At 39.0% G+C, this 26,015-nt stretch overlaps 2 protein-coding genes across 6 annotated transcripts in view; one reads left to right on the top strand and one right to left on the bottom strand.

The window, feature by feature from the left end:
• The window catches only part of CAMKMT (calmodulin-lysine N-methyltransferase), a 216,209-nt gene extending 203,897 nt beyond the window's left edge, over positions 1–12,312 (bottom strand). Inside the window, exons 1-2 of the mRNA XM_064648385.1 lie at positions 11,750–12,312; positions 7,520–7,686 (exon numbers count right to left, since the gene is read on the bottom strand). Of these exons, the coding sequence (XP_064504455.1) occupies positions 7,520–7,686; positions 11,750–12,289 (707 nt within the window). The 5' untranslated portion in view covers positions 12,290–12,312. The remainder of the gene's footprint in view (positions 1–7,519; positions 7,687–11,749) is intronic.
• PREPL (prolyl endopeptidase like) overlaps positions 11,392–26,015 on the top strand; it is a 22,334-nt gene continuing 7,710 nt past the window's right edge. For 2 of the 5 annotated variants that reach the window (XR_010429003.1, XM_064648380.1), the window contains exons 1-10: positions 11,392–11,490; positions 12,820–13,062; positions 15,956–16,153; positions 16,667–16,733; positions 17,399–17,602; positions 19,625–19,748; positions 22,027–22,243; positions 22,830–23,015; positions 24,470–24,673; positions 25,400–25,575. Coding sequence is in view for 4 of the 5 variants with exons in the window: in XM_064648380.1 (XP_064504450.1) it covers positions 11,407–11,490; positions 12,820–13,062; positions 15,956–16,153; positions 16,667–16,733; positions 17,399–17,602; positions 19,625–19,748; positions 22,027–22,243; positions 22,830–23,015; positions 24,470–24,673; positions 25,400–25,575 (1,703 nt within the window). In the remaining variant the exon portion in view is untranslated. Of the gene's footprint in view, positions 11,491–12,505; positions 12,661–12,789; positions 13,063–15,955; positions 16,154–16,666; positions 16,734–17,398; positions 17,603–19,624; positions 19,749–22,026; positions 22,244–22,829; positions 23,016–24,469; positions 24,674–25,399; positions 25,576–26,015 lie in introns of those variants that run through there. The other 3 variants (XM_064648382.1, XM_064648381.1, XM_064648383.1) reach the window with 3 other exon arrangements.

Here is a 26,015-nt window from a genome sequence, read left to right as displayed (position 1 = left end):
ATATGTGATGGATGTTGTACAGTTCAAAGAAGTTCAAAGCTGTGATTGCTGAGATCAACAAAGTACTTCAAACAAGCACAGGTAAGCATCATGGAGAAAGTGAACTTCAGGACAGCATGGTTAATCTGATTCACAGTGTTCTTATAAATCTTCAAGGTACAATAGGCAAAAATTTCTATGGCTGAGGTAGTGAGTTATAGAAGACAAATCTAGGAAAGAGAAACTAAATCAACTCGTGTTTCTCCTGCATCGGAACAAAGCAAAATTCCTTACTCTGGACTACACATAAATCCACTTTGGATGTATAAATAAAGTCAGAGAAAGAAGGAGTGTGTTCAGTTTTTGAAATATATTAATGTTCCTTCCTCTCCAATTCAGGCAACACAAGTGGCAGACTTTTACATGTATTTAAAAATAGCCATAGACAGTAGAATAAAAAGAGCCTTCAATAGCTCCCTATTAAGGTATGCTTTTCATCAACCATAATGACACAAAACTAGGTTTCTTCTCTTCTTTTATATTATTCTTAACTGAGTAAGGACAAATAATACAAGTAAATATATACCTATACAAAACTTCAAAAATCTACAAAGACTAAGATAGAATACATTTCCACATAATATGGGAAAAAAAAACAGAACAAAACCACAGCATACCACCATACACTATTAACCTAGATACAAACTAAAAGTACAATATTGGTGAAAAATGAAAGACAGAATAATGGTAAAAACATTACTATTAAGGGTCCTTTACAAAAAGCCTTGGTGAGTATCACCATTAAATGTCATAGTGGCCCACTAAGAACTTTAAATTTATCTACAAAGTTTGCTATCTGAACAGATGTTTTTCCTGGGCCAGAGCACAGCAGAACAAGTCAATTCCTCTTTCAATCCACTTCTAGACTGCAGCTGAATACAGTAAAAAACCAAACCAATGCATCTTTGACTACAAATTCTTGTTACAAATACACGTCTTGGGCAATATGATGGAACAGTCATAGCTTGATAGTGAATGAAAGAAATATGTTGCCAAATCACTTTCTATCTCTTTCCTAAATTTCCAACTCTTGTGGCCAAGCCTTTGTGCTGCTAAACCCACACATTGTCTCTTAGTATGCAATAAATGGAAGAGAGTAATTTTATCACATCCACATAAATTGTCCATAAGAAGTAGGCAATATTCCTTGAAATCTGCTTCCCTTCACTTATTTTAGGTCTATTCCTAAAATAGTCTTTAGAACTTCAAAATGTTTTTAGCAGAAATATCCAAGAGGATATTTCCAATGGAAACTCAGTCCAAAACCATCTTCTAACATACTACTTGCCACAGACAAATAATGTGCCCCTTATTTCTAAACCAAAGGTCTAGAATCATCTAATAATGTCTTTCATATTTTTATCTAAAGGTTCATTCATATTCAGAATAAAGGCATCTTGCAAAGTACACTTAGCACTCTTTACAAAGATTTAACCCTTCCTGTAAGCTGCTGATATTGTTCTTTTCAGTTCTGCACTTTAGTATTGGAAACAGCAAATGACTGATCAATGGAAAATATTTTAACACAGAAACAACTTATTTCTTCTCTATTTTCTTAAAATGAGCCTACAATTTAAAAGTAAATCCATATCCTGAAATAGAAAATTTGAAGATATTGATTGCTCCTTTTTTAACTCTAATAAAAGAATAATTTTCCTGTCTAAAAGACAGGCGCCATCTCCACAGGGAGACACTGCATCTTTATAATCTATAATCACTTCAGTGCTAAAACTATTCGTAACAAATTTAAATTTAAAAGCACATTCCCGACTAAGAATAGAAAGATTTAGAAATGTAATATTAAATAAATATTTTTAAATAGCCCTACTTAATATATCTTCCTTTCCCTAAGGAAACACATATTCAACACATGCATAATTTTTTAACAGTAAAGTGAAATACCTCCAAAGTTAAATAGGACTTGAAAAAAGCTAACAAATACACATGAAGGTTGTATGAATAAAAACATATTTTGATGGAGAACAGATCCAGAAGGTCACATAACCCAGTGCCAGCAGTAGATGCCCAGAGCCTGGATAAGGATCAGAGATCAGGAGGAGAGCACCTGAAGAGCAGTACAAAGAATTCCAGGCACTCCAGCCAGTAAACCAACTTCACCAGTGGCCCAACTTGAATGCCTCTATGCAAGAGGCGTGGGAAATAAACCAGAGTTAAAGATGTGTGTGTGTCTGCAAGGCTGTGATCCTATTGGCACTGCAGAGATGTGGTGGGATGGCTTCTAGGAGTGGAGTGTTGGAATGGAAAGATACAGGCTCTAGAGGAAGGGCAGATGGGGAAGATGAGGAGGCAGTGATGCCATCTATGTCAAGCTGGAGTCCATGGAGCTCCACCTGAGGATGGATGAGGAGCCATCCTCATCCTCCGAGAGCTTATGGTCAGGATTAAAGGGAGGGCAGAGATGGGTGGCATTATACTGGGGGTGTGCTACAGGCTGCCAGGCCAGGAAGACCAAGTAGATGAAGCCCTCTACAGACAGACAGGAGCAGCCTCTCATTCACAAGCCCTGGTCCTCATGGGGAATTTCAACCACCTCCATATCTGTTGGAGGGAAATAGAGAGGGCATAAAAAATCCAGGATGTTCCTGAAATGCTTCCTTCTCCAAGAGGAGCCAGCGAGAGAGGTGCTATGCTGGACTTTATTCTCTCCAACAAGGAGGAGCTAGTGGGGAATGTGAATCTCAAGGGAAGTCTTGGTGGCTGTGGTGGAGTTTGAGATCCTTTGGGCAGCAAGAAAGGTGCACAACAAGGTCACTACCCTGGACTTTGGGAGAGCAGACTATCTGGCACTGGGACCAGTGCTGTTTATCATCTGTGATGGTGACATGAACAGTGGGGTCGAGTGCATCCTAAGCAAGTTTCCCAATGACACCAAGCTGTGTGGTGCCATTGACACACTGGAGGGAAGGGATTCCATTCAGTGGATCCTTGACAGGCTTGAGAAGTGGCCCCATGCAAACCTCATGAAGTTCAACAAGGCCAAGTACAAGGTCCTGCACCTGGGCCAGAGCAATCCCAAGCACAAATGCAAGTTGGGCAGAAAATGGACTGAGAGCAGCCCTGAGGAGAAGGACTTGGGGGTGTTGGTTGACGAGAAGCTCAGCCCAGCTGTGTGCCCTTGCAGCCCAGAGAGCCAGTATAGTATCCAGGGTTACATCAAAAGCAGCATGACCAGCAAGTTGAGGGAGGTGATTCTGCCCCTCTACTTGGCTCTTGTGTAACCCATCCAGCTCTGGGGTCATCAGCATAGTAAAGACACGGACCTGTTGAAGTGAGTCCAGAGGAGGGCCAGTGAGGTGATCAGAGGCTGGAGCACCTCTCCAATGAAGACAGGCTGAGAGAGTTGGCATTGTCCAGCATGGAGAAGAGAAGACTCCAGGGAGATGTTATGGCAACATTTCAGTACTTAAACAGGTTACTTTTGACAAGGGCATGTGTGATTGGAGAAGGAGGGATGGCCTTAAGCTGAAAGAGAGGAGGTTTATATTAGATATCGGAAAGAAATTCTTTACTGTGAGGGTGGTGAGGCAGTGGAATAGGTTGCCCAGAGAAGTTGTGGATGCCCCATCCTCGGAAGTGTTCAAGGTCAGGTTGGACAGGGCTCTGAGTAACCCGGCCCATTGGAAGGTGACCCTGTCCATGGCAGGGGGCTGTAACTAGATGATCTCTAAAGTCCCTTCCAACACAAATAATTCTATGATTCTGTGATGACATCTGTAATAAAAATACCTTTTTCCACATTAAACTCAGAAGAAATTTCACTGAAAATGAGGTCTATATTTTCACCTGCAGACTAGATTACTTCAGTTTACTCTATCTAACTCTGAATGCGAAGCCTGCAAAAAGATACCAGCTTGGACTGAACACATCTACATTCTCCATGCTAGACTAATATAAACATTCAACCTGATTCTGAGGCTGACTTCCTGACAATTCAGGGATTTATTTTTTAACTAACATTAATTGCAAACAACACTAGAGAGCAATTTCATGTACATAGCCACCCAATTCACAACAAGACAAAGACTTAGTGTGTAGGAATATCAGATACTGTACAAATCCAAATGACGAAAGATTAATTGAATGTGATTCTGGATTATAACACAAGAAATTAAATTTTGAAACACCTTTCACTGCTAACAAAACCCCACACTCATCAGACACTCCTTTTGATATCCCAGAGCTACTGTGAAGCTCCTTAGTACCTATACAAACTTCAGGAGACCACTTTCCAACATGTATTATGGGTCTACATTTCATTAAGCACACTAAAGATCATTGTTTAACTATAAGAGTTACAGGAATTTCTAAAATGAGTCAATGATATTGTCATTTCAAGGATCTAGTCAAAATGGTATACAAATTCAACTTAAATTTTTGAAGCAAAAATTGCCTTATATTGGTGCTTCAGACTTCCTGCTTTGGAAGATTTGTTTTTAAGAATGGTCCAAAAAATAAACTAGTGACAGAAAAACATGGCATGATCCCAAATGTGGATCCAATCTGAATTTGGTTAGAAAAACAGCAGCTTACTAAAACAACAAAGTTCAGAAAAGCATGCACATGACTGGTAGTTCCTCTCAAAGCTTCTATTTGCCTGACAAAGTGGTCTCAAGTCCCTCTGGAGCAGTAATTCCAGCTAGGTCATAGCATATCTGAATATACAATTTGATCAGTTTTGATAGCCCTTGAACTGATATAGCTTGACCTTTATACTCTTTGCCATAAGCCACTACCAACCTTATGAACTTTCCTAAGTATTTAGTCTTGTCAAGATATTATCTGACAACCCTTTTAACATCCAACATATGCAATGAGCTCTCCCAAGAAGATGCTAATGCATAAGGAAAACATATGTAGATGAAAATTCAAAAGCACTTTTGTCAAGATTTTAGAGGGGCCATAGTAATATTTTTTTTCCTCACAAAAAGATATATAAAGGCTCTCCTATTCAAGCATGCTGTTTAGGATTTACCTGACTGAAGTTATTGTTAATAATGTGCTCTTGTTAAAATTGTTTCTACTGTTTAATATTATAATAAATAATATTTTGTCAACGGAAGGAGGAAAATTAGGGGAAAACTGTCAGATATTCAGAGAACCCTTAAGCTTCCAAGACATGATCAGTTCCCAAAGATCCAAGAACACTTACTCCAAGACTTCTTATCTTCTAGATATGTAAGTTTTCAGCAATAAGAACTGTTGCTCTATTATGTATGTTAAACTGTTATGCTTATCCCCTTAAATTACTGCTTCTGCAAAAACAGGGAAGAAACCTTATTTAACACAGACTCCAGGTAACGAGGATTTTTTTGCAGGCTATTTATACTTTTTCCCTGGCAAAATACACAGGGAGTATTTTCTCCTTCCCTTCTTCACCATCCTGCAATATTCTGAAATAATTATTATACTCTATCTATTGCCACTGCCTTAGTATGGAAAAAACATTTTAATATAGAAGAGTAAGTTCTGATCATTATTCCTAAAACAATCAGTGATTATCATTTTTCTGGGTCACTGAATTTCTTTTGAAAGGGAACAAAATGCGGGAAAACATAACATAAAAATTCCCACCAGAAGACAATATTCTTTGCAATATTCAGTTTTTGAAAGGCAATGTGACTCTGCTGCAGCACAGAAACTAAACACTTCCATTGGACAAAATCAGAGGAACACAATAAGAGAATGCATAAATAAACATGGGTTTTTGCAGTCTACAGTTTGAGCTGTGTCCTATTATCAATGAAGCCACTATTAGACAAATACACAATACAAAATGAAATGGTGGCATAGGAAGTGGTGGAAACAGAAGTACACAACTATCAATGGCAGAGCAAGAGCAGCCTGACATTGCTTTTGCACTGTCAGCACAGGTGAACCCTAGCTCATCTCCTACTTTAAAACTCTAGAACTAATAAATCAGCCAAGTGGCACCAAGTGTTGTAAACCATGGCAGTGAACTAAGGAGACTGACTGAAGGAGTTCAGGGCTACAGTGCAAAGGACTGCAGCCTTGTTCAGCCCAAATTCTACCTAAACACTGTGCATTTCCTATCACCAGCGTGTGCCTCTGAAGACCTAAAATCAAGAAATAAACTGCACAAAGAGATTATGTAGCTTGTGAGCATTTGAATTAGTACACAGCATTCCGTGGCAGTTTAGAGGAGAAGTTTACACATGGAAAAACACTGTACCTACTTCTATTACACACAACAGTATTTTTCAATGAAAAAGTTATCTCTTGAACCCTTCTAACATCAATAAGTGTAATCTCAGAAAATGGAAAATTAAGACTTTATAAAGCTCTAAACAATTTTGTACTTGACTTTACACCCAGATGCAAATTTAAAATGACCTGCATGTAGCATTGTGGGGTTGGTTTAGTTTGGTTTGTTTTTCTTGTTGTTTCATCTTATAACCTTGCAAAAATGTCACAGTTTAATGATAGCCACTTGTTTGTGTTAAATCTTAGTTTCTATGATTGACTTTAATTTAAAGGTCCCAGGTAAAAAAAACCACACTTCTCCAGAACAGACTCCACTGTGCAGAGAATGCAAAATCCCACACTCCAAGAGAGCCACTTAGAGGCTGCAAAACAAGTAGCAATTTAGGGGTGCTTAAGTTACTGTTGCAGTGATACCTGTTAAGGCAAAACCTAGTGGTAGATACACACAAAACTGAACAGGGAAAAGAAGAACAAAGTAGAAGAAAAGAAAAGAAAAACAACAAACCCCCCACAAACATAGTAATGAATGGGACTTATAAACAAAGTTACTGGGAATCCATTAACATTCCTTGAGAGGGTTTTGCAGAGGTGGGAGGGCCAGGTTTCTGTGATTTTGTTTGTTTGTTTGCGTGTGGATTTTTTTATTGTTAGTTTCTTCAACACAAATATCTTTGTTTCTTTGACCTGCTCTCATATAAACCAGATTTCTTCATTACCTATATATTATTTTGTTGGAAGGGGAAGTTTTTATTCTTTCATTTTGAAAATTGGCTTCCAAATTAACATTGAGTTTTACAAGGACTGTTAAGAAGAAAGCTCAATAAAATACAGATCATTACCAAAAAGATTTTAGGACTTTATGAATAACATCATGTCATTAAAATTTTTATTAAGACTACACATAAATGTGCTCAAGTTTTTCTACATCCTATTTATATCTGAAGAATGTCAAAACAGAAAGCTATTAAAAATATAAAATAAATGCTCTTGGTTTAGCTACAATCATTAGTATTTTCAGTGAAGTTCTGCCACTTCAGTGAAATGTACCAAAGGAAAAAAAAGAAAAAAAAAAATCAGACAAGTTGCTTACTATAACAAAAAACTAAAAATAACATCTAACAGTTTATCTGTAAACCATGCCCTAGTTACAAAAAACGCTGGAAGAAGGATTAATGAGTTTTATATTTGAGGCCCATTTGAGATCTTAGAAAGTACTCAAAACTCTAACAATGCTTACCTTAAGGACACACTATACTCGGGATAAAAGATGCTTTTATATTGAACCCAGGTCCCAGTTTCCTCTTCCATATTCTGGTCCTCTACTGAAAAGAGATTGAAGGATGCAAACCTTCTTACAGATACTTGTTGGAGATGCACATCTTTCAAGTGCTTTTTCTTCAGAACCTTTGAAATGAGGAACAAGTTAAACGTTAAGAATAAAACTTCAAAGAAAAGAACAAACAGAGGCCTCTTTAAGTAAAGAGGCAAACCATAATGGCTATGCTATCAGCTAATAGTTACAAAAACCTACTCCAAGTACATCAAGCCTGAAAAAAATAACAATAGTATTAATGGTAAGGGTCAAGGGAATGGGTTATGAATTATGTTTCAATAACTGTAAAGCAAATGTACTGTGTTTAGAAGTACACAGTACATTTGCTTTTTTAACTCCTGCTCCAGCAGACCCATGCAAAAATTAGAGGGGCAAACCAGGTTCTCCCCATCCTCTCATTTCACAAATTTTCACAGTCCAAGCAGTGCCCTCACCAAGAAATTTCTGTGCCACTCACTGTTCCTATAGAGGGAGAGAAAAAAAAAATTAAGCAAGAGTATCATCTCTAGAATCTAAATAGCTAAACCCAAAACATGATCCTCTGGTGTCTGAGCACTATGTGTTTCCCTGGCAGACCACCTCCTACCTTACAAGTTGTCTGCTGCACATTTGCCAAATTGCTGTCAAAGCTGCCCGAGTTGAGAAACTTGCCACCTGTACCAAGCCTCAAAGTTACAGACACCACAATGGTGTATTCCCCTACCAGGCCCCCATAACGGGACTGATGCATGAGTCAGCCCTTATGTGAGCCCCAAAATACACTCACAGCACCAAGTTCAGTGCTAAGAGACAGAAGAATTCAAGGCAGTGGCAGAGACATAACGTGGTCATTTGCATTTCATAAATGATTACAACACTTGTTCGGGAAAGTGAAAACATGGACTCTCTTCCTGCATAGTCTGCTGCACTCAGCCATCCTCAGGGAGTAAAGTATCAACCTGTGCAGGAAAACCTGGCATCCTGCCTGTTTGAGCTGTGTCATTGCACAGAACAGATAACACAGCCAGCACTTCCCTGCCAGACAAAAAGACTTATTCCTTGGGTCATTGATGTGGAAGGAGAGATATCCTGGATTTAACTTTTCTCCTAACATTGGACAGAATACATAAATAATTGCCATTGCATTTTTAAAATTAAGGTGCATATGCAGTCCACAGTGATGAAAAAAAAAAACTAAACACCAAAACCAGAGCAGAAAATAAAGTCATAACTATAAATTGACAGAGGTACAAGAATAGCTCCATTGAGTAGGACAGCATCGCAATTTACAGATTTTTGCCAACTAGAGATAAATCAAATGAGAAACAGCTCTCAGAATTATGAAACTTGAAATGGAAGCTTTGCATACAGGATGTGTACAAAAAATAACGGGTCACTGATTTTTTTGCTGTATCCAACCTCTGTCAACATGCTTTAAATGAAAATGCACTCGCATTCAACAGCCTTACAATTTGAGGCCACGACCTCTTATTTTGTAGGATACTTTGAAGTACTACATATGTGAGGAGAATCACTGTGTTTGCTACGCTGTTAGAAACTAACAGCAGGTTTGAGGCATCAAGCTTACTGCTTTTGGATCCATTGGCAGGTCTCAGCATATGAAAGGCACAGGCATTTTCAACAAAGTATGAAAAACGGCTGTGTGCTGTCCACACTACTTTGTACTTCTGTACCACATGAGCAAAAATACATATATGAAGGAAATGGCAAAAATATCAAAACAGACCAGCAATTAAAAGACCAGCAAAATTAAGACCTTCATGTAATAGCAGCAGGCCTGGAAACAAAATGGTCCGTCTTGACAACTAAAGAAAACCATCAAGACCTAATTTTCAGACAAGCGTGTTGTTTGGGGGCTGCTTTAAAGCAATGGCAAGCCAAACATACATATAGGGAGTAACCTAATGCATGCCTATTTCTCTAACTTTGTTGCTAAAAACTACAGACTGGATAATGCCATCAGTTGCACACACTGGCAGAACTCAAAAAACAGCCTTAGAGAATTTACTCCTGTTATTTTCAAATGCATTTTCAAATGAATGGCTAACTTCCCTTAGCACTGATTGAATGCAAAAAATATTTTTCTTGATTCTGACAGGCTAAGTTTAAAAATGTTGCCAAACTTCAAACTCACTACATACATAAAACATTTTATTGATAAAGAACACATAGGTAATTATGCAAACCTCTGGTTCTTTATGCTAGCTTCATAGGATACCTCATAAAAGGGCTTTTTTCTTAATTAAATCAGCGAGCAGGCACTCAAGCATCCTTACCATAGTAAATCAATTTGTGTGTGCATTGAATGAAAGCAAATTCAATATATAAACACACCACAGAACTGATTTCACATAAGCCACTATTATAAGCAGTATGAAATGTGTTTTTAAAAGCACTGTAAGAAACACTTTGACAGTGCTCCTTTAAAGATGGATATAAAAGGAGGTTGATACCTTCTTCCAATCCATTTGATACCTTCTTCCAATCCATAGATAGATCTGAGCACTTCTGTAGTAAAGAGTGCATAACTGATTTTTACTTCAGATGTACCAGTAAGATTAAATTGATCTTTGCTCATTGTACCATACAAAAATCAAAAGAAAAGCTAAAGAACATGGGAAAACCCAGGGAATCTGTAGAGGGAAAGGTCACAGATACAAGTAGTTTGAGGAAGAAACAGAAGCCTTCTCCCCAAATACCTACACGCACCCTTCCACAATCCCATTCTGTTGTTATGAAAAGCTCCACGTGATTTTTAAGAGACAGGAATATGCCAAAGACAGTATATGTTGAAAACAAGTAATAGCTAGTATAGCCACAGAGGTCAGCTTACACAGCCTGCTAGAACAGAAACCTACAAAGACAAACCTGATATTCCTACCAGTAACTTTGACATTTCCTGCTTTAGAGTATAATAAAACAGAATTTGGTCCTGTTGAACAGGATCGGCAAATCTACAAACCAAAACCACATATAGAATGGAATATTGATGCCCTCAGGCCTCTCACTCCGTTACCCAGCTGCAGCCAGGTGGCCCTTTCAACCCACCTTCTCAGGGAGAGCTGCCAATGGGCAGCTCCAGGTGTGCATTTGCAGAGAACTAAACATTTGATTAAGGCTGTAAATATCAAATCCCATAACAATAACAACTAATTAAGCTGATCCGTTTTTTTTAAGCCTTTACACATACGCTTATCTGCAGAGGAATCCTCTCCAACCTTGCAGAACTCCTAAAGGGTCTAAAACAGTATGGAAGGCTGGAGCTGAGAAGCTGCTGACACCACAGCACAGGTGTCACCACTTGCTCCTTCTTCCTCCTCATCTTCCTCCAGGCATGGCCCAGCCAGCCTCAGCAAAGTGCAGTTTTCACTGCCAGGTGAGTGGGGTCTCGCCCCCGCTTCCCATGAAAGGCAATTTGGGGAACAGGGAGCAAAGAGCAGGAATGGGGTAAAACCCACAACAACGAGCCACAGCAGCATCGATGAAAAGTGTCAAACCATGGCCTGAAAATCCCAAGGTAGTGCCCTCAGGCTACAAGGTGCCAATGTGATGCTGGCCCTCCTCCCTTAACACTGGCCATGGACTGTTTGGGAATCTAAGGCACAGTTTAGAATCACAGAATATCCTGAGTTGGAAGGGATCCATCTCTTGGTTCTGCGCAGGACTGACGAAGAATCCTGAAGGCATTGTCCAAATGCTTCTTGAACTCAGACAGGCTTGGTGCTGCGACCACTTCCCTGGGGAGCCTATTCTAGAACCTTTTCCCAACCTAAACCTCCCGACTCAGCTCCATGCAGCTTCCTCGCGTCCTGTCACTGCTCACGAAAGAGACTGGTACCTGCCCCTCCACTTCCCCTCTCTTCACAGAGCCGTGGGTGCGTATATACACGTACATATTTTTATTATTACCACATTTTCCAGGCAGAGGGCTGCAAACCTCTTTGCAAACCCCACCGTACTGTTGCCGGCAATCCTCCTGCCAGGGCTGCGGACAGCGCTCCGCACCCCCGCCGCACCAGCGCCCCGCCAGGGCCACAGCCCGGCCCGCGGGACCAGAGCCCCTGCGCTCCCTCGGGCCGCGCCGCCGCCCCCCCGCCATGCCGGGAGCCCCTCCCGCCCGCGGGCTCCCCCTACCTGTCCGAGCAGCCGCCAGCGGGCTCGGGCCGCCCCCGCGCCGCTCCCCTCGCACCTGCCCGCGGCGGGGCGGCGCGGGGAGCCGGCAGCCTCGGCCATGCCACGGCGGGAGCGCCTGAAGCTGGCGCGGCGGGAGGGAGCACTGGCCGGGCCGGCAGGGCCGCGCCACCGAGCATCCAGCGGCTGCGGGACCGGCCCGGCTAGCGATGGAGCAGGAGGAGGAGGGCGGCCATCTTTGTTAGGGGCAGCGCTGAGCCGGGCTCTAAGCGGCCGAGGAGTTCCGCGTTCTCCAGGCCCGGCACCGCGGGGGCGGGAGCGCGCCTCAAGACAAGCCGTCTGTGGCCTCCGGGCACGGGACTGTGTGTGGCACGGCAGCCACCCGAGGCAGCCACCCGAGACAGCCGCGCCAGGGCCCGCGCCAGCCCGCCCGCCGCGGCTCCGAGTCCCCGCGCTGACATCAGCGGCTGAGCCGCTGAAGCTCCCGGCCGCCATCTTGGTTGCGGGCAGTGCCAGCCAGGAGCGCTGCCGCCTGGCTGGCATCTTATCCCGGGCAGCCCCGGCGGAGCGGGAGCGGGAGGAGGAGCGGGAGAGCCACGGCGAGTCCTTGCGCGGGCCGCGGCGGGAGGGACAGCGCTGGAGTGAGCGGGGCCGCGTCGGCTGCTGCGGCCCCGGCCCCGGGGGGACACGTGGGGCCTGACCCCCGCAGGCGGGGTCAGCTCCTGCTGCCGAGAGACCCTCTGGAGAGAGAGCGTGGGTTTGGTGTTGGATGATGGGGAGCGGGTGGGTTCGACTTTTCCAAACTCTCCCAGAGTTCTTCAGCGCTTGAAGGTGTGTAGTTGCACTTTTCATTCTCCTCCTAGTTTCGCTGGAGTTAAACTTGAGCCGCCAGGAACGTGCTGGTTAAACTGCAGGTACCAGTTGATAAGAAACAGCCAAAGTTTTACTGTGTCTTCTCATATGATTTACCTAATGAATCAATATCATTTCCGTGAGAGAGGAAGTTCTACCTGCAGTTTATGTTACGTTTTTTTCACACACAGTGTAAATGATCTGCAGTTCGGGATTTTCAGAAATTTCAGGTTGGCTATCAAGAAATGAAGGTTATGATGTCCTGTGTTGGACTGCGAAATCTTCTCCAAGGGCTGAGCTTCAGTGTCAAGTACTACTCTAGCATTAACCATCTTCAAACAACATGTCCTTGTAGTAAAATTAAAGCAAAAAAATGCCACATCCTGAACTGTTCAGAATGTACATGCACACACAGGACCGCACCATCTGGAAGCATTCTGCCATGGAGATTCTTTTCCTGCAAGGTATGCTGTTTAAGTATAGACTCAATGTCAACAACCACCTTGGCATATCTGTTAAGGAAGCCAGCCATACTTTTCACATGTTGAGGAAACATAGTTGTCCTGGAGAATTTGGTGCAGAGGGATAAATACCAGGATATCAGTTACATTCAAAGACACGTACCGTTGTTAAACTTTCCTGCGCTGCTTTGATGTAAAGCTGCATTTTCATTGATCTTCCTGGCGTAGTGATTTTTAAAAAAATGGTATCTTCCAGAAATGTTCAGGTAAAGTGTCAGGAGAAAACTGCAGGGACAGCTAGTGTAGAGGCAAAATATCCAAACTGATGACACCATACTTAACCACTGTGAGCTGGTTCAAAAAAAACTGTCATGCACAGAGTCAGAAAACAATCTGAAATAATTTTAGGTCTTCTGTTCCAGTATTTTTAATACAGATTTTGCTAAATGTATTATAAAAGTTTACTGTAGTATGACAGCCTGGAAACTGATTTATATGCATAATGCAAATGCATAAGTACTGTTTTAAAAGATTTGTGTTTTGGTTTATTTGATCTTAAACATGTTTTCAGATGGATGTGGGGTTGTCCTAAAATTGCTTTTATTTGTCACCATAAACAGTTCCTAAGTCTGTGTCTTAAATGTAAACAAATGTTTCAAGAAGAATATAGGAAGTCTGGATGGATGAGAATGTGTGGTTCAGTTTATTCATTGGCACTTCACTAACACAGTTACAAATGCTGGTCTATGACACTGTTTCAGGATACCAAACAGATGGTTTTCACCTGAAGGGAAGCTATGCCTGTTTGCTTTGAAGCAAATGTTTGCAAACTGATTGTTACTGAGATCCTCTGCTATGTAGACGTTTCTGGATTACTGTTTTTTCCCCAGGCAGGGAGGTGTACAGTAACACCTTAATATATCCCTACACTGTGACCACCAGCTGTGTGTAATATTTCCAGATAAATACAATGGGAATTGCTGAAAACAAAAGGAGAGCAATCATCAAAATATTCATAAAGAGTGGAACTTGCCAAAATAAGTTGTGGATGCTAAAATTTTACATAGAATCATAGAATCATCCGGGTTGGAAAAGACCTCTGAGATCATCAAGTCCAACCCTTGATCCAACACTGCCATGGTTACTAGACCAGGGCACTAAGTGCCACATCCAGTCTCATCTTAAAAATCTCCAGGGACGGAGAATGAACCACCTCCCTGGGCAGCCCATTCCAATGTCTGATTACTCTCTTTGTAAAAAATTTCTTCCTAATATCCAACCGAAACCTCCCCTGGCACAGCTTAAGACCATGCCCTCTTGTCCTACTGCTGGTTGCCTGGGAGAAGAGACCAACCCCCAGCTGGCTACAACCTCCTTTCAGGGAGTTGTAGAGAGTGATGAGGTCTCCTCTGAGCCTCCTCTTCTCCAGGCTAAACAACCCCAGCTCCCTCAGCCTCTCCTCATAGGACTTGTGCTTGAGAAATAGGTATAAGGGGAGATCAGACATACAGAAGAGAGAGTTTTTAAATATCCAGAAACCACGTTCAGCCCAGGAAATGCCTGAGCTAAAATTGTTGAAGGCTGGGGAAATACCTGTTGAGGAAAATAATCTGGCTTGTCCCATTCTTATGCTTTCCTAAGTATCTCTTTATGGCCACTCTGAGTTTTTTATTTGGTTACATTTAGTTTGAGGAATAGTGTTTTCTTAAAACAGTTTTTCCAGTGACTGGGAAGAAGGTGGTACAACTTGAGCATCCTGCAGTTTCTTTACCCTGACCAATTGCACAGTTGCTCCAGAGGTTCTCTAAGGGCTTTCACTATTTCTTTGCCTTGCGCTTCCAATTTGATGTACCAGGTGAGAGAGACCCATTGGTCTGAACCAATAACAGACACACTTAACGCCTCAATGATGTGCTTTATGTTCACAGGGAGTTTGGTAAATGGAGCAAATAGTTTCTTTTCCCTTCAAAGTCTACTTGTAATGTTCAGATTTTGATTCACGTGCATCTGTGAAGAAAAACTAGGAACAAACCAACAGTTCTTGATGCAAAGTGAGGATGGGGTATAAAGCATAGGCTGCTTTTTAGGCTTCGACACATTCATATCATACAGTGAGTGTTAGAAAATGCTACTCTGTATGATCTGTGCATTGTTATGTAGTGTAATATATGTTGTTAAGCTTATTACTTGATCAAGTGAGATTTCACATCATGCAAGAGGAATTAGCATTGTTCTAGCAGTTTTAACACATTTTTAACATTTTTACAATAGAAGACAGCTTTGTTGGCAATGAGGTAGCATGGAAAACCAGTTCCTTAAACTTATTCCTGATAAAATTGTTGCAGAACCCATATAAGTTCACTGCTCCGCTTCATTCTGCGCCTTATGAACATTTATATTAACACTTTTGAGGAAGTGGAGCAAGAACCTGAACAAGGACTCCCAGGTACTGGGACAGAGGTTTGAATGGTATTGTTGTCTAGGGAAGGAAATGAGAAATTACACTCTGAAGACAGGAAATTATGAAAGAACACCAGTGAAGAAGGAAAAATAATAGAATTCCATAAAAATTAACTAAAACCTAGTTCTAGAAAAAGAGCAAATGTATTTACTTGTAATCAATTAAGAGCATATATTAATAGTACCCTAAATTTTGAAGAGAAGACTTCAATAAATGTGTCAAGTAAAGCACATTTGACAATGCCTCTTAAAAAGATCAGGAAGAATTACAATAAAAACATAACTCAACTGTGGTTTTTCTTTTTAATGGCACATACTGTTGTAATAATGCAAAGTTGGTTTGGGGTCTGTAGCTCAGGAAATACTGCCTCAGTATATTCATATTGGTCTACAGTGTGCTGGCTTGTGGCCATTGCTGTCTTTCTTTACTTATCAGGAAGGAACAAGAATCTCCTCCAAAAGGAAGCAAAATACATCCGTAGTAACATCAGAGCTTTTGCACAAGAATCTTCTGAAATCAGAGCAGGAAAACTGGAATGACATTTCACCAATATACAAACCCATGACAAAGAGAATCAAAGAAAAACTAGAAGAATTTCACAACAAGTACACATTCAATTCGGAAAGCCCAAGGGTAAGTGGCAAAAAATACATTTCCCATTGTTAACTGCAAATAAAAAGCAGTGAAGCCATTCCTTCTATAAAATGCTCATTTATTGATTATTTTATGGTAGAAGTTTTGAATATTTTAATAATTGTGGGTAGTAGCAGCATGTGTTTAGAACAGCTTATTCCTGTTATGATAGTGAATTTACCTTAATTTCTCCATAAGCAAAAGCAAGTAAAGATACAATAATCATCTGACTTTTGCATAAAGAATACAAGACGTTGTAAGTTGCAAGAGAATTGCAGTGATCTGAGGCTTTTGTTAAATTTAAAGCAGGTACAGGAAGCTTTAGTACCCTAACTTTGAAAGAACCTTTGTGATGCGTGCAGTTCCTTATTCAGTACCAAATATATGTGCTATATTCTGTCATTTGTATATGGTACAGTTCTGTGTTACAGAACAATGACTGAATACAGGGATTCTAAGGAAATAGTCTAACTATATGTTGGACTTGAAACATGCTTGTTTTGTATTGAACAGATGAGGTTTGGAGAGAATGTGTACTTTGAAGAGAACGGCCGCATATTTCTTTCAAAAGCAGATGCTGGTAAGGGATTTATCTTCCTAATACAGCAGGATTCTTAAAAATGTTGTACATGTATCACTTAGTGTTCTTTTGTTACATTAAAGCTGAGTTTCTCTGTTTCTCAAAATAACTAAAAATACTTTTATACAATTCTTTAATGATTGATTAATAATTCTAGAATCTTGAATCTGAAAAGGGGAGGTGAAGACGGTTAGAGAATAGTATATATTGATACTAAGGCAAGTTGCTGGAGAGGAAAGAGAGAAGTCACTTCTTTTCATAGCCCTGATTAAACATTTTGAAAACAGAAAAAAACATTCATGCTTTTGTATTTCTGAGGGGGTGGAAAAAAATTACTAATTGTATTTATTGAAAACAAGCACACTTTTGCTATCTGAGCTGTAAAATTCAATATGTTTACTAGAAGCCGGGATCTACACTTTTAAAATATTTTTAGTAATAACTACAGGACTTTTTTTTTTTTTCTGGAACTGTAGAATTTTTTGTTTAGTTTTATGAAGTGCATTTGTAAATATCTTGGAAGACAGATATGTGGTGTTGATAAATTCCAGTAGTATGCTTGTGAATATTGCAGGCAGATTTGTTAAATACAAGCATTAACAACAACCATTCATTTTGATAGTGTCTTAGTTACAGGATTTTTTGCCTTTTTTTTTTTTATGTAGATGAAGGAAATGTTGACATTTTATTCAGTACTGACGATCTTGGCTTTTCTGATGCCTTTATTCAACGAATCAGAATTTCACCAGATCAGACATACATGGCCATCAGCTTAAAAAGTGAAAGTTCTGAAGAAGCAACCTGCGTTATTATGAAACTTGGTCATTTTCCTGTTGTGAAAAAAGTAATTCCAAGTGTATTTAGCTTTGGTAAGTTACTTATAAATATCCTGTGGATCACACCAGCTTGTAACACAACATTTTTCTTAGTCTACAAATAATATTAAAATATTAAAAAAAAAAAGTAGGCAGCCTTTAATCCTATAGCTGTTGAATTGTTTCTTATTTATGATTTCTTTCACACTGCACAATTACAAGTTATCTGATGTGGGTGAAAGGGACTGCTTTCTTGATACAAGATTTCCTTCATTGTAAAAGCAATCATTTATACGTGTTAGAACAGTCATACATATAATTTTTTCTATTGAATTCAATATGCTGCTTTAAAAATTTACTGACATAACTGTGATTTTTTTGAGAAATGTTCTAGTTGATAAACTATTACAGCTACAAGTGAAGTCATTGATAGCTGTAGACAATTGGCTTTGCTGAAAAAGTGTGAAAGTACCACCTACTGTTGGGTATCGGCTGGAATTTCAACTGGAATCTCAGATGTGGATCACAGTTCAGAGGCCAGTGAAGTCAGCCAGTCTTTCAGAATAGATTACAGAGGTTTACACTGCTCTTAAAATAAGCAAAGGTAAACTGAAGCAAATGGGAAATCTTTCTCTTTTTAGAGTATGTTAAAGAATATAGCAGAAAGAGTATAATAGTATGTATACAGTGTTCCACATCTTGTATTTTGGATTATATTTTTGGATGTCATCAAATTTATATAGTACAGAAAGCAATTTGCCTGGGCAGGGCAAGAAACTAAAATCTAGGTAAAACTTCCTAGTTATAAAAATGAAGAGCAACAAGAATTTAGTGTTGTGTTTGCACAACTGAAGATTAAAATGCCTGTTGAAAACTGAGCCTGCAAATTTGCCAGTGATGTTTTACACTATACTTGATTTGAACATCTATCTAGGTCCAGAAGAATCTAGACCAACAGGTCCACAGTAGGTATGACAGATTATGGCAGATAATAAGAGTACAAAAGATGACTATCAGAATTGTAGAGATTACACTACTTTTGTAAATTTAGTCAGGTGTGAGTGAGGTACAGACGTATCATGAAGTACAGAGGTGTGTCAATCATGAGGAAGAGAATTAGGTCTTATGACCACTTGCAGAGTATGTGCTTGTACTGAGAGAGATGCAATAGCAGGGAGAGAAACAGAAGTTCTTGAAAATTTACATCTTGATTTCTTAAATGCTAGGCTATAGAAGAAATTGGATTTCCCTTCTAAAGCCTTGTCTTCATAGGGAACCCTCAGCTACCTGTGCACTTGGGAGCCACATCACTTTTCAGATAGCAAATTGTTTGTGTTGCTTCAGTGTGGTACTTCCCCAGGTTTTGCATTGAAAATTATTTATATTATATTATTTATATATAAAGTATTTATATATAAGGCAACATACAATAACTTTTTAAAGCATAAGTGTTAAACGTTATTCTGGTGGCTGTAGGAGCAACAGAGATAGCAGTAACGTGGCTGGATCAGTCAGATTACTGAACTTCAGAACAACAAGGTTCCTGTATTTGTACATCTCTAATGTTGGTGAACACATATACAGGCATAGAAAACTGGAGAATTTTTATCTCAGCAGTACCCACAGGGCACATGCATCATCTCTTTTCTCTGAATGGTTTGCGTGCAGTCACATGCAGCAGTGCAGAGCTTATGCTGTCTTTATTATCTCGCTGACTCCATGTAAACCTCTTTTTCTCTGTTCAGTTTTAAACAGCCACATATCTTCTATTTTCCTGTTACCTCCAGAACCCCCACAGGGTCAAGAGCTTCCTGTTACTGGGCCCCATAACATTGTCCTCTGCCTTTTTTTTTTAATATGTTATGAGATACTTGTTGTGTGGTGTTCAAAGAAAACATGGGAAAAAGCTTTTTGTAGCTTACCCCAGTCCCTGCAGGATGTAGAAATGCTGTCCTCAGTTCATGTCAGCTGCAACCCACCTTTTTCAGCATTGGGTCCAATGTCCAGGATCTCCATTTTCTCTCAGTAATAGTATCCGCTGTTCCAAATTTGATATGCATTTGTCTTTTTTTCCAGAATGGGCTGCAAATGATGTTCTGTATTACACAACTCAGAAGAACCTTAAATGCCAGAATGTGTTTATGACCACTTTCACTTATCAGAAACATACTAAGTTAGTTTATACAGAACAAGATGCAAGGTAATACTTACCTAGAAATATAACAAGTCCTTTTCATATTTTAGAGTGTTTTATATGTATAATATAACTGCTTCAGAAAGTGTTCCATATCGTATTTCAAATGGTAAAATGCATTTTTAAGTTGTGTTCCACTGTCAGTAGTGCCTTATATAGTCTGTGAATGTGCTCTGTTCTCCTTTTGATATGTGATCAACAGAGATTTAACTTTCCTCTGTTACCTCACGAGTTCAATTGAGTTTATAAATGTCAAGGTCACTCTCAGGTCAGGGTGTCCTTTAATGAATGTGTGACAGTTTCATACGGGGTAAATCAGACAGTAGATTTCATTTTGTTTTCTCTGCTATTGATGTCTGATACATCTTTAAAAAAAAAAACCACACAGAAGTTCAGGCTAATCCTTGCTCTGGGTAATGGATGAGCAAAATCATTACAGCATTCCCAGAGATAGAACTATTGTTGACTGAATACCCTCTCAATAACCTTTCTTTAAGCAGTGGTTTAGGAAGACAAGAAGGCTCTTTGCTAAACTGAGTGCAGAACTAGTTTTTCAGCCATGCAGAGTGTGGTAGATTTATACAGCATTCTGTAAATGTTTGTGATTATCCTTAATTTGAGTTACATATTCAATAAAGAAATTTCAATTATACTTTCATATGGGAAAAAAAAATCTGCAATTGAGATGGAGTAAATAAGATCCTTTTATTCCAGCTGCATTTGATGCATAGTTTTGGAAAATCAAGTTCCATTGACCTGACACTTCCCCACAGGGAAACCATTGGCATAATTCTGAAGGTCACAGTCATTACAGTAAATCTACTAGAAACTTACTCTAAAGGGTCATGTGCTATTGCAGCTCATAGCTGAACTTACTTCTTCAGCAGAGATGGCAAGACATTCTTTTGTACTGCCACTGAGCAGTTCCATTCTACATCTCACCAGCTCTTCTATTGCAATCAAGTTTTTTTTTTTTTTAGAAGTGGAAAATTTCTTGACTTCCTTAAAAAATAAAAGCTACAAGGATTAAAAAAAAATTGTCATATCAAGGTCAGAGGCCCTGGGGAGAAGTGTAACCTGCATTTCAGCTTTGACCCTCTTAGATGTAAGGGTCAGCAGAGCTGAACTGTTGGAATCTCTACTGAATGCAGTGCCACATTCCTGCCAAATTCATGGGTATTAGAGAGGCAGGAAGCTGATTTCTTGTAGACTTTAGACCCCTCTCTGTGCCTCTTCTCCTAAAGATGTCAAGAGAGTGCAATTAGAGGAAACAATAGTACCAAAAAAATTGGAGTTCTCCACCTGCAAATAATTAAAGGCACTGAAAATGCTATCTAAAGCATCCTTTCCTTCACCAGTCAATTTTGAATTCTAGAGATATCATTATTGCAGTCATGTATCTGATCTGTATGAGGCCGATTACGGTACTCAACCCTGCAATTTCTTGATGAAATCTGGATCTTTGTGATCGACAGCTTTGCTTTTAGAGACATCAGTCTTAAAGATTCAAAATGCCAAAGAAACTGCAGTGTCTCAAGATGCGACATTCCAGTTAATTAGGATGACTCACAGAAATTTGAATCTGAATTTCAGCCTGAACTTCTCTAATACTAGCATGCAACCAGTGGTTATCATTGTTTTCTATTTCTAAATTTTAGAGGCATTTAAAACCAGTAGATAATTCCTGGTTTCTTAGACACTACAAAAAACAGTCCCTAGTTTCCAGCTTTATCACTGCAACACTGTCCATCTTGTCTCATTTTTTTTTAAAAATAGTACTTTTTGTCTTATTTGCTTCCAAGTTGGGTCAGTAGAAAATAGACATTTTATCAATTTATCTTTATAACAGCTCTTTTGTTATTGCTGTTCCCACATGATGTCCTTTATTAATTTTAATTTCATTATCTATTACTATTTTTAAAAAATTAGGGTTACAAACTCAATAAAAAGTTCTTCATTTTGTCTGAATTTTAAAGCCTATATAGATCAATAAGCTTCCAGTCTATCACAGTGATGCAAAAACCTGAATTCAGTTGGGCAGCAACTGAACTGCTTTCCTTTCAGATTTCAGGTTCCACACACAAGATTGCAGGTTTTTGAATCCCAGGATAAATGCAGCAGAAGTGGGTTTGGGAGTCAAGTAGCCTGAAATTTCTCCAGCCTACTTACAGGCATGTGTTTTTTTACCTTGCAGGTGGAAGGCCATGATTCTGAAAAAACATGCATTTTTAAACTACTAATCAAATTTAGGCTTTTTCTTTTTTTTTCTGATTATTCCCTACAGATTCTTTGTAGACATTTATCTCACAAAAGACAGGCGTTTTCTCACTATCAACAGCAACAGCAAGACAACCTCAGAAGTTTGGCTGGTTGACTGCAGAAATCCTTTTGCATTACCTGCACTTGTACAAGCACGAACAAAAGGGGTCATTTACCACATCGAGCATAGAAATGATGAGTTATATATTCTTACTACATATGGAGAACCTGCAGAATATAAGGTAATTTTAATTGATAATTAGAGTCACGGGATTCATTCAGATCCCTACTGCAGATCATATAGAAGTAGTAAGGCTGAATTTTCATTTTGTGCTTCACAGCTTACCAAAATAATTTGAGAATTACACAGAGAGCCACATGGATTGAAAAGAGTGATAGTGCGACAGGAAGTCTTGCCTGTAGCATGCCAGTTTGATTCTAACTCCTTTGACAGCATCAGGAAATGAGTATGCTTTAACAGTCATGTCCCCTATATTGAAATTTAAGTTGGTGATCTTAGTCTATATAATCAACCTACCTAAAATTCTGCTGGCCATGCTGAAAGCACTTACTGCATTAAAATCTTCTATAGATGAACCTTTGAGACTTGATCTTCTCCAAATCTTACTGAATCGTTCTTCCATTTTTACTTTTGCCTAAGTAAAGGGGGTTTAAAAACCTCCAGTTTTAATCAGGCAAACACCCCCGATACAAATGAGTATTTTTTTCAATAAAAACACTCTAAGAGATTCCCTATATGCCTGTACCTCTAATTTGTAACTCTTATTATCTCTTAGTAATACAAAGTTGTTTATTTTATTTTTATAGTTGATGAAGGCACCAGTAGCTTCCAGCGGCAAGGAGAACTGGCAGTTAGTTTATGCACTGGAAAAGAAAACAAAGCTAGTAGACTTTGAGATGTTCAGTGATGACTGTATTATGTTCCTGAAGAACGCTGGTCATCTTTACCTAAATGTGATTTCTTTTGTTTCACACTCAGTTCAGTCAATAAAGGTACGTTTTATTTGGCTTAAGCAGCATATTTTTCCAGCACTATTTAATTTTTTTAACATAGCATTATAATGAAAGCAAAGATAAATTCTAAAAGTAAAAGTGGTTTGAAAAGTATAATACAGCAAAGTTTGTTGTTATGAGTAATTGTATTTACCTGTGGCTGTTCTTCAGGATTTCATGTGGTAGCTTACTGCAGCAAAGTTAAAGAGCAGCTCTCTTATGAGTCAGTTCTTTCTTCAATATACTACAGTCAGCCTCTTTACAATACAGCTGATTTCTTATGTAAAATAGGACTTGATTCCCTAAACATTCTACTTAGTTTTACTGGACCTATTTTTGGTTACACATTGGTGTAAGCAAGGAAATAAGCCTGGCCCTCCAACAGAAAAAAGATGAGAGGAACGTTCAGAAGACAAGTATGGACACTGTGCCATAATAAATGGGAAGAGTTGACATTACAGTACAATTGGTGCAAAGTATTTCTTCCCTTCTCCAGTTCTTGCTACATACTTGTGGATTAAAACCAAAGTGACTCAATTCAAACCCGTGATTTCTGGAGACCATTCAGATGAAATAATTGATTTGTTTGTCTGAAAAATACAATCTGAACTACTTACAAGTTTATTGCAACAAGCTGCCAATGCCACATTCTATAAAACTGCAACAGAAAAAGGTTTTCAAGAAAGTACACTGTATGGTCTCCGAAATCTTCATTTTTTAAAATGATGTTAGTTTATTTATTCAGAAAGGGTCTGCAGTTACTCGGGAGAACTTGGACTTTTGCTGCCATTTCGGAAGTCTCTAACAACTTAACCCGAGTAAGTAATGGTCTGGCAAAGGGTTTGGCTATGTCCCTGCTGCTCTCAAAGAATGAATCTTGATTTCTTTCATTCTTAGCAGAGTTAAAAACCTTAAATATAATAACAGTAAGTATCTGAGGGTGAATGTGCCAGGAAAAGGTTTTGTTCTTCACAATGGCTGGCACTAGGAACAAAGTTAAGAGGCAGGGGTTTTCAGTGGCTTAGCATTACTGAGCTAACTCACAGTAAAAGCATAACAGCTGACATGGACTTGGCTGCATAACATGTTGAAGTGAAACTGGAAATGCAATGAGAAATAGGATGTAAAAAATAAAAACTAATGAGGAATCATTTCAAATACTGATTCAGTTTAAAAAAAATAGAATCTGCATTAATGCCCATTTTAAACTGAATTTGAATTTGTTTTTCTTTTTTATTTCATTGTTGAACTTTATCCAATGGCCTCAGGGGAAAAGTTCACCAGTCTGTCACTTTTTGACTCTTTCACTACTGAATTTAAAAGAAATACAGATTGTGCTACATACAAACTAAAGATAATAGTTAATATCCAAAGCCTTTTCCTCTGAAGGACACACTAAGCAAAATTTTCAGCAGCAGTGTAAGGGTCTCACTTGAAATGCCGTGTTTTCTCAGCTACCTACGTGGGCCTGTGAATTTGAATTGGAATCTCATCCTGAACATACCACCAGCACTTGCTATTTTCAGCTGTCCTCCCCAGTACACCCCCCTAAATGTTTTGCATATTCATTTAAAGAAAATAATCTCATTGAACAAGCTGTGCAAGAGGTACCAATTATTACGAATTGTCACACTACACGTTTACTAGCTAAAAGCAAGGTAAGATTTTTTCAGTCCTTTCCCTTTCCTTTTATTCTTTGCTTCCTCCCCACCCATTTAAAGAAAGTGCATTTGGCAGGGAATAGAGATTAAAAAATGTAAAGAGCAGTTGGTGCTATAGTCACTAAACAGTGGGTGTTTTCTTCAGTGCTATAGAGAAGAACAAGAAAGAGTCGTGATTTTTTTTTCCATTAACCTGGGTATGCCAGAGGAGATAACAGCATACGATGAGTCAAGGATCTTAGTACAGTATAAGTTAGAATTGCTGGTTGATGTATGGTATTGTACTCTGCATGATAAATTAAAAAGATGCTCTGTTGAAAAGAGCTCCCCCCAACCAGCTGCACGGTGTAGGTCAAGAAAGGAAAGTTTTAACAGCCTGAGTTTAAAAATTTGGAGATGTTAATAAAGAGTTTGTACTGTGGTAAGTGGTAAACTATTTTGTTAATAACATATATTCTTGATGTTAAAGGGGGAAGGAAGACTCTGGTGCTTTGGTAGTTTAAAAACTCCTCAGGTGTTGCACTTAAATGAATTTATACTCTGCCCACACAGCAGAGGTTCAGTCTCGTGCTTTATTTTTCAAGAGTGCTTTGAATATTCTAAGTGAAAAAAAATTACTGTAATCAAAAAAACACATTTTAAAATAAATAATTGAAGTTTTCATTGCCATGTGTCATTGAGATTTCTGCAATGTCCCTTATTGTAAAAATACTCCTTTTCCAGGATGAAACTTTGGTGCCAATTACAGTTTTTCATAATATGAATTCTGAAGAGCTACACAGGAAACCACTTCTAGTTCATGTATATGGAGCTTATGGCATAGATTTGAACATGAGCTTTAAAGAAGAGAAGCTGATGTTAATTGAAGAGGGTTGGATATTAGCATATTGCCATGTTAGGTAAGTCAAATATAAAATGGAATTAAGATTTTAATCTGCAGGATATACAGGTATTTCTTGATGTGCAACTGAAGATGTAGAGAAAATTTTTTCATGTAGCTATATGTAATTATTCATCTCTTTGTAGATTTTTTTCACATAAATTTACCTCAGGGAAAAAGAAGATGAGCACATATTGCATTTGGGTTTCTTAAATCTACAGGATGGCTGTACATAACTTTCAATCTTTTGAAGTCTCATTACCTCTTGTCTCATCTTTGCTCAACAAAAACATTGATAACACGTTCAAATTGCAGCGACATGTTACCTCCCTCTCTTTCTGAGGGCATTGTGTGCTAGTGATCAGTCTATGTCTTCTGAAAACCATTTCCCTTCTACAGCAATAACTAAGCATTTAACCCACATCTCTTGCTCTTTTATTGGCTAAATCCTCTGTCTCC

Source organism: Pseudopipra pipra, chromosome 3, assembly GCF_036250125.1.
Source record: "Pseudopipra pipra isolate bDixPip1 chromosome 3, bDixPip1.hap1, whole genome shotgun sequence".
NCBI lineage: Eukaryota > Metazoa > Chordata > Aves > Passeriformes > Pipridae > Pseudopipra > Pseudopipra pipra.
Note: the sequence above shows the minus strand (reverse complement) of the source record. Positions and strands in the feature narration are given on the sequence as shown.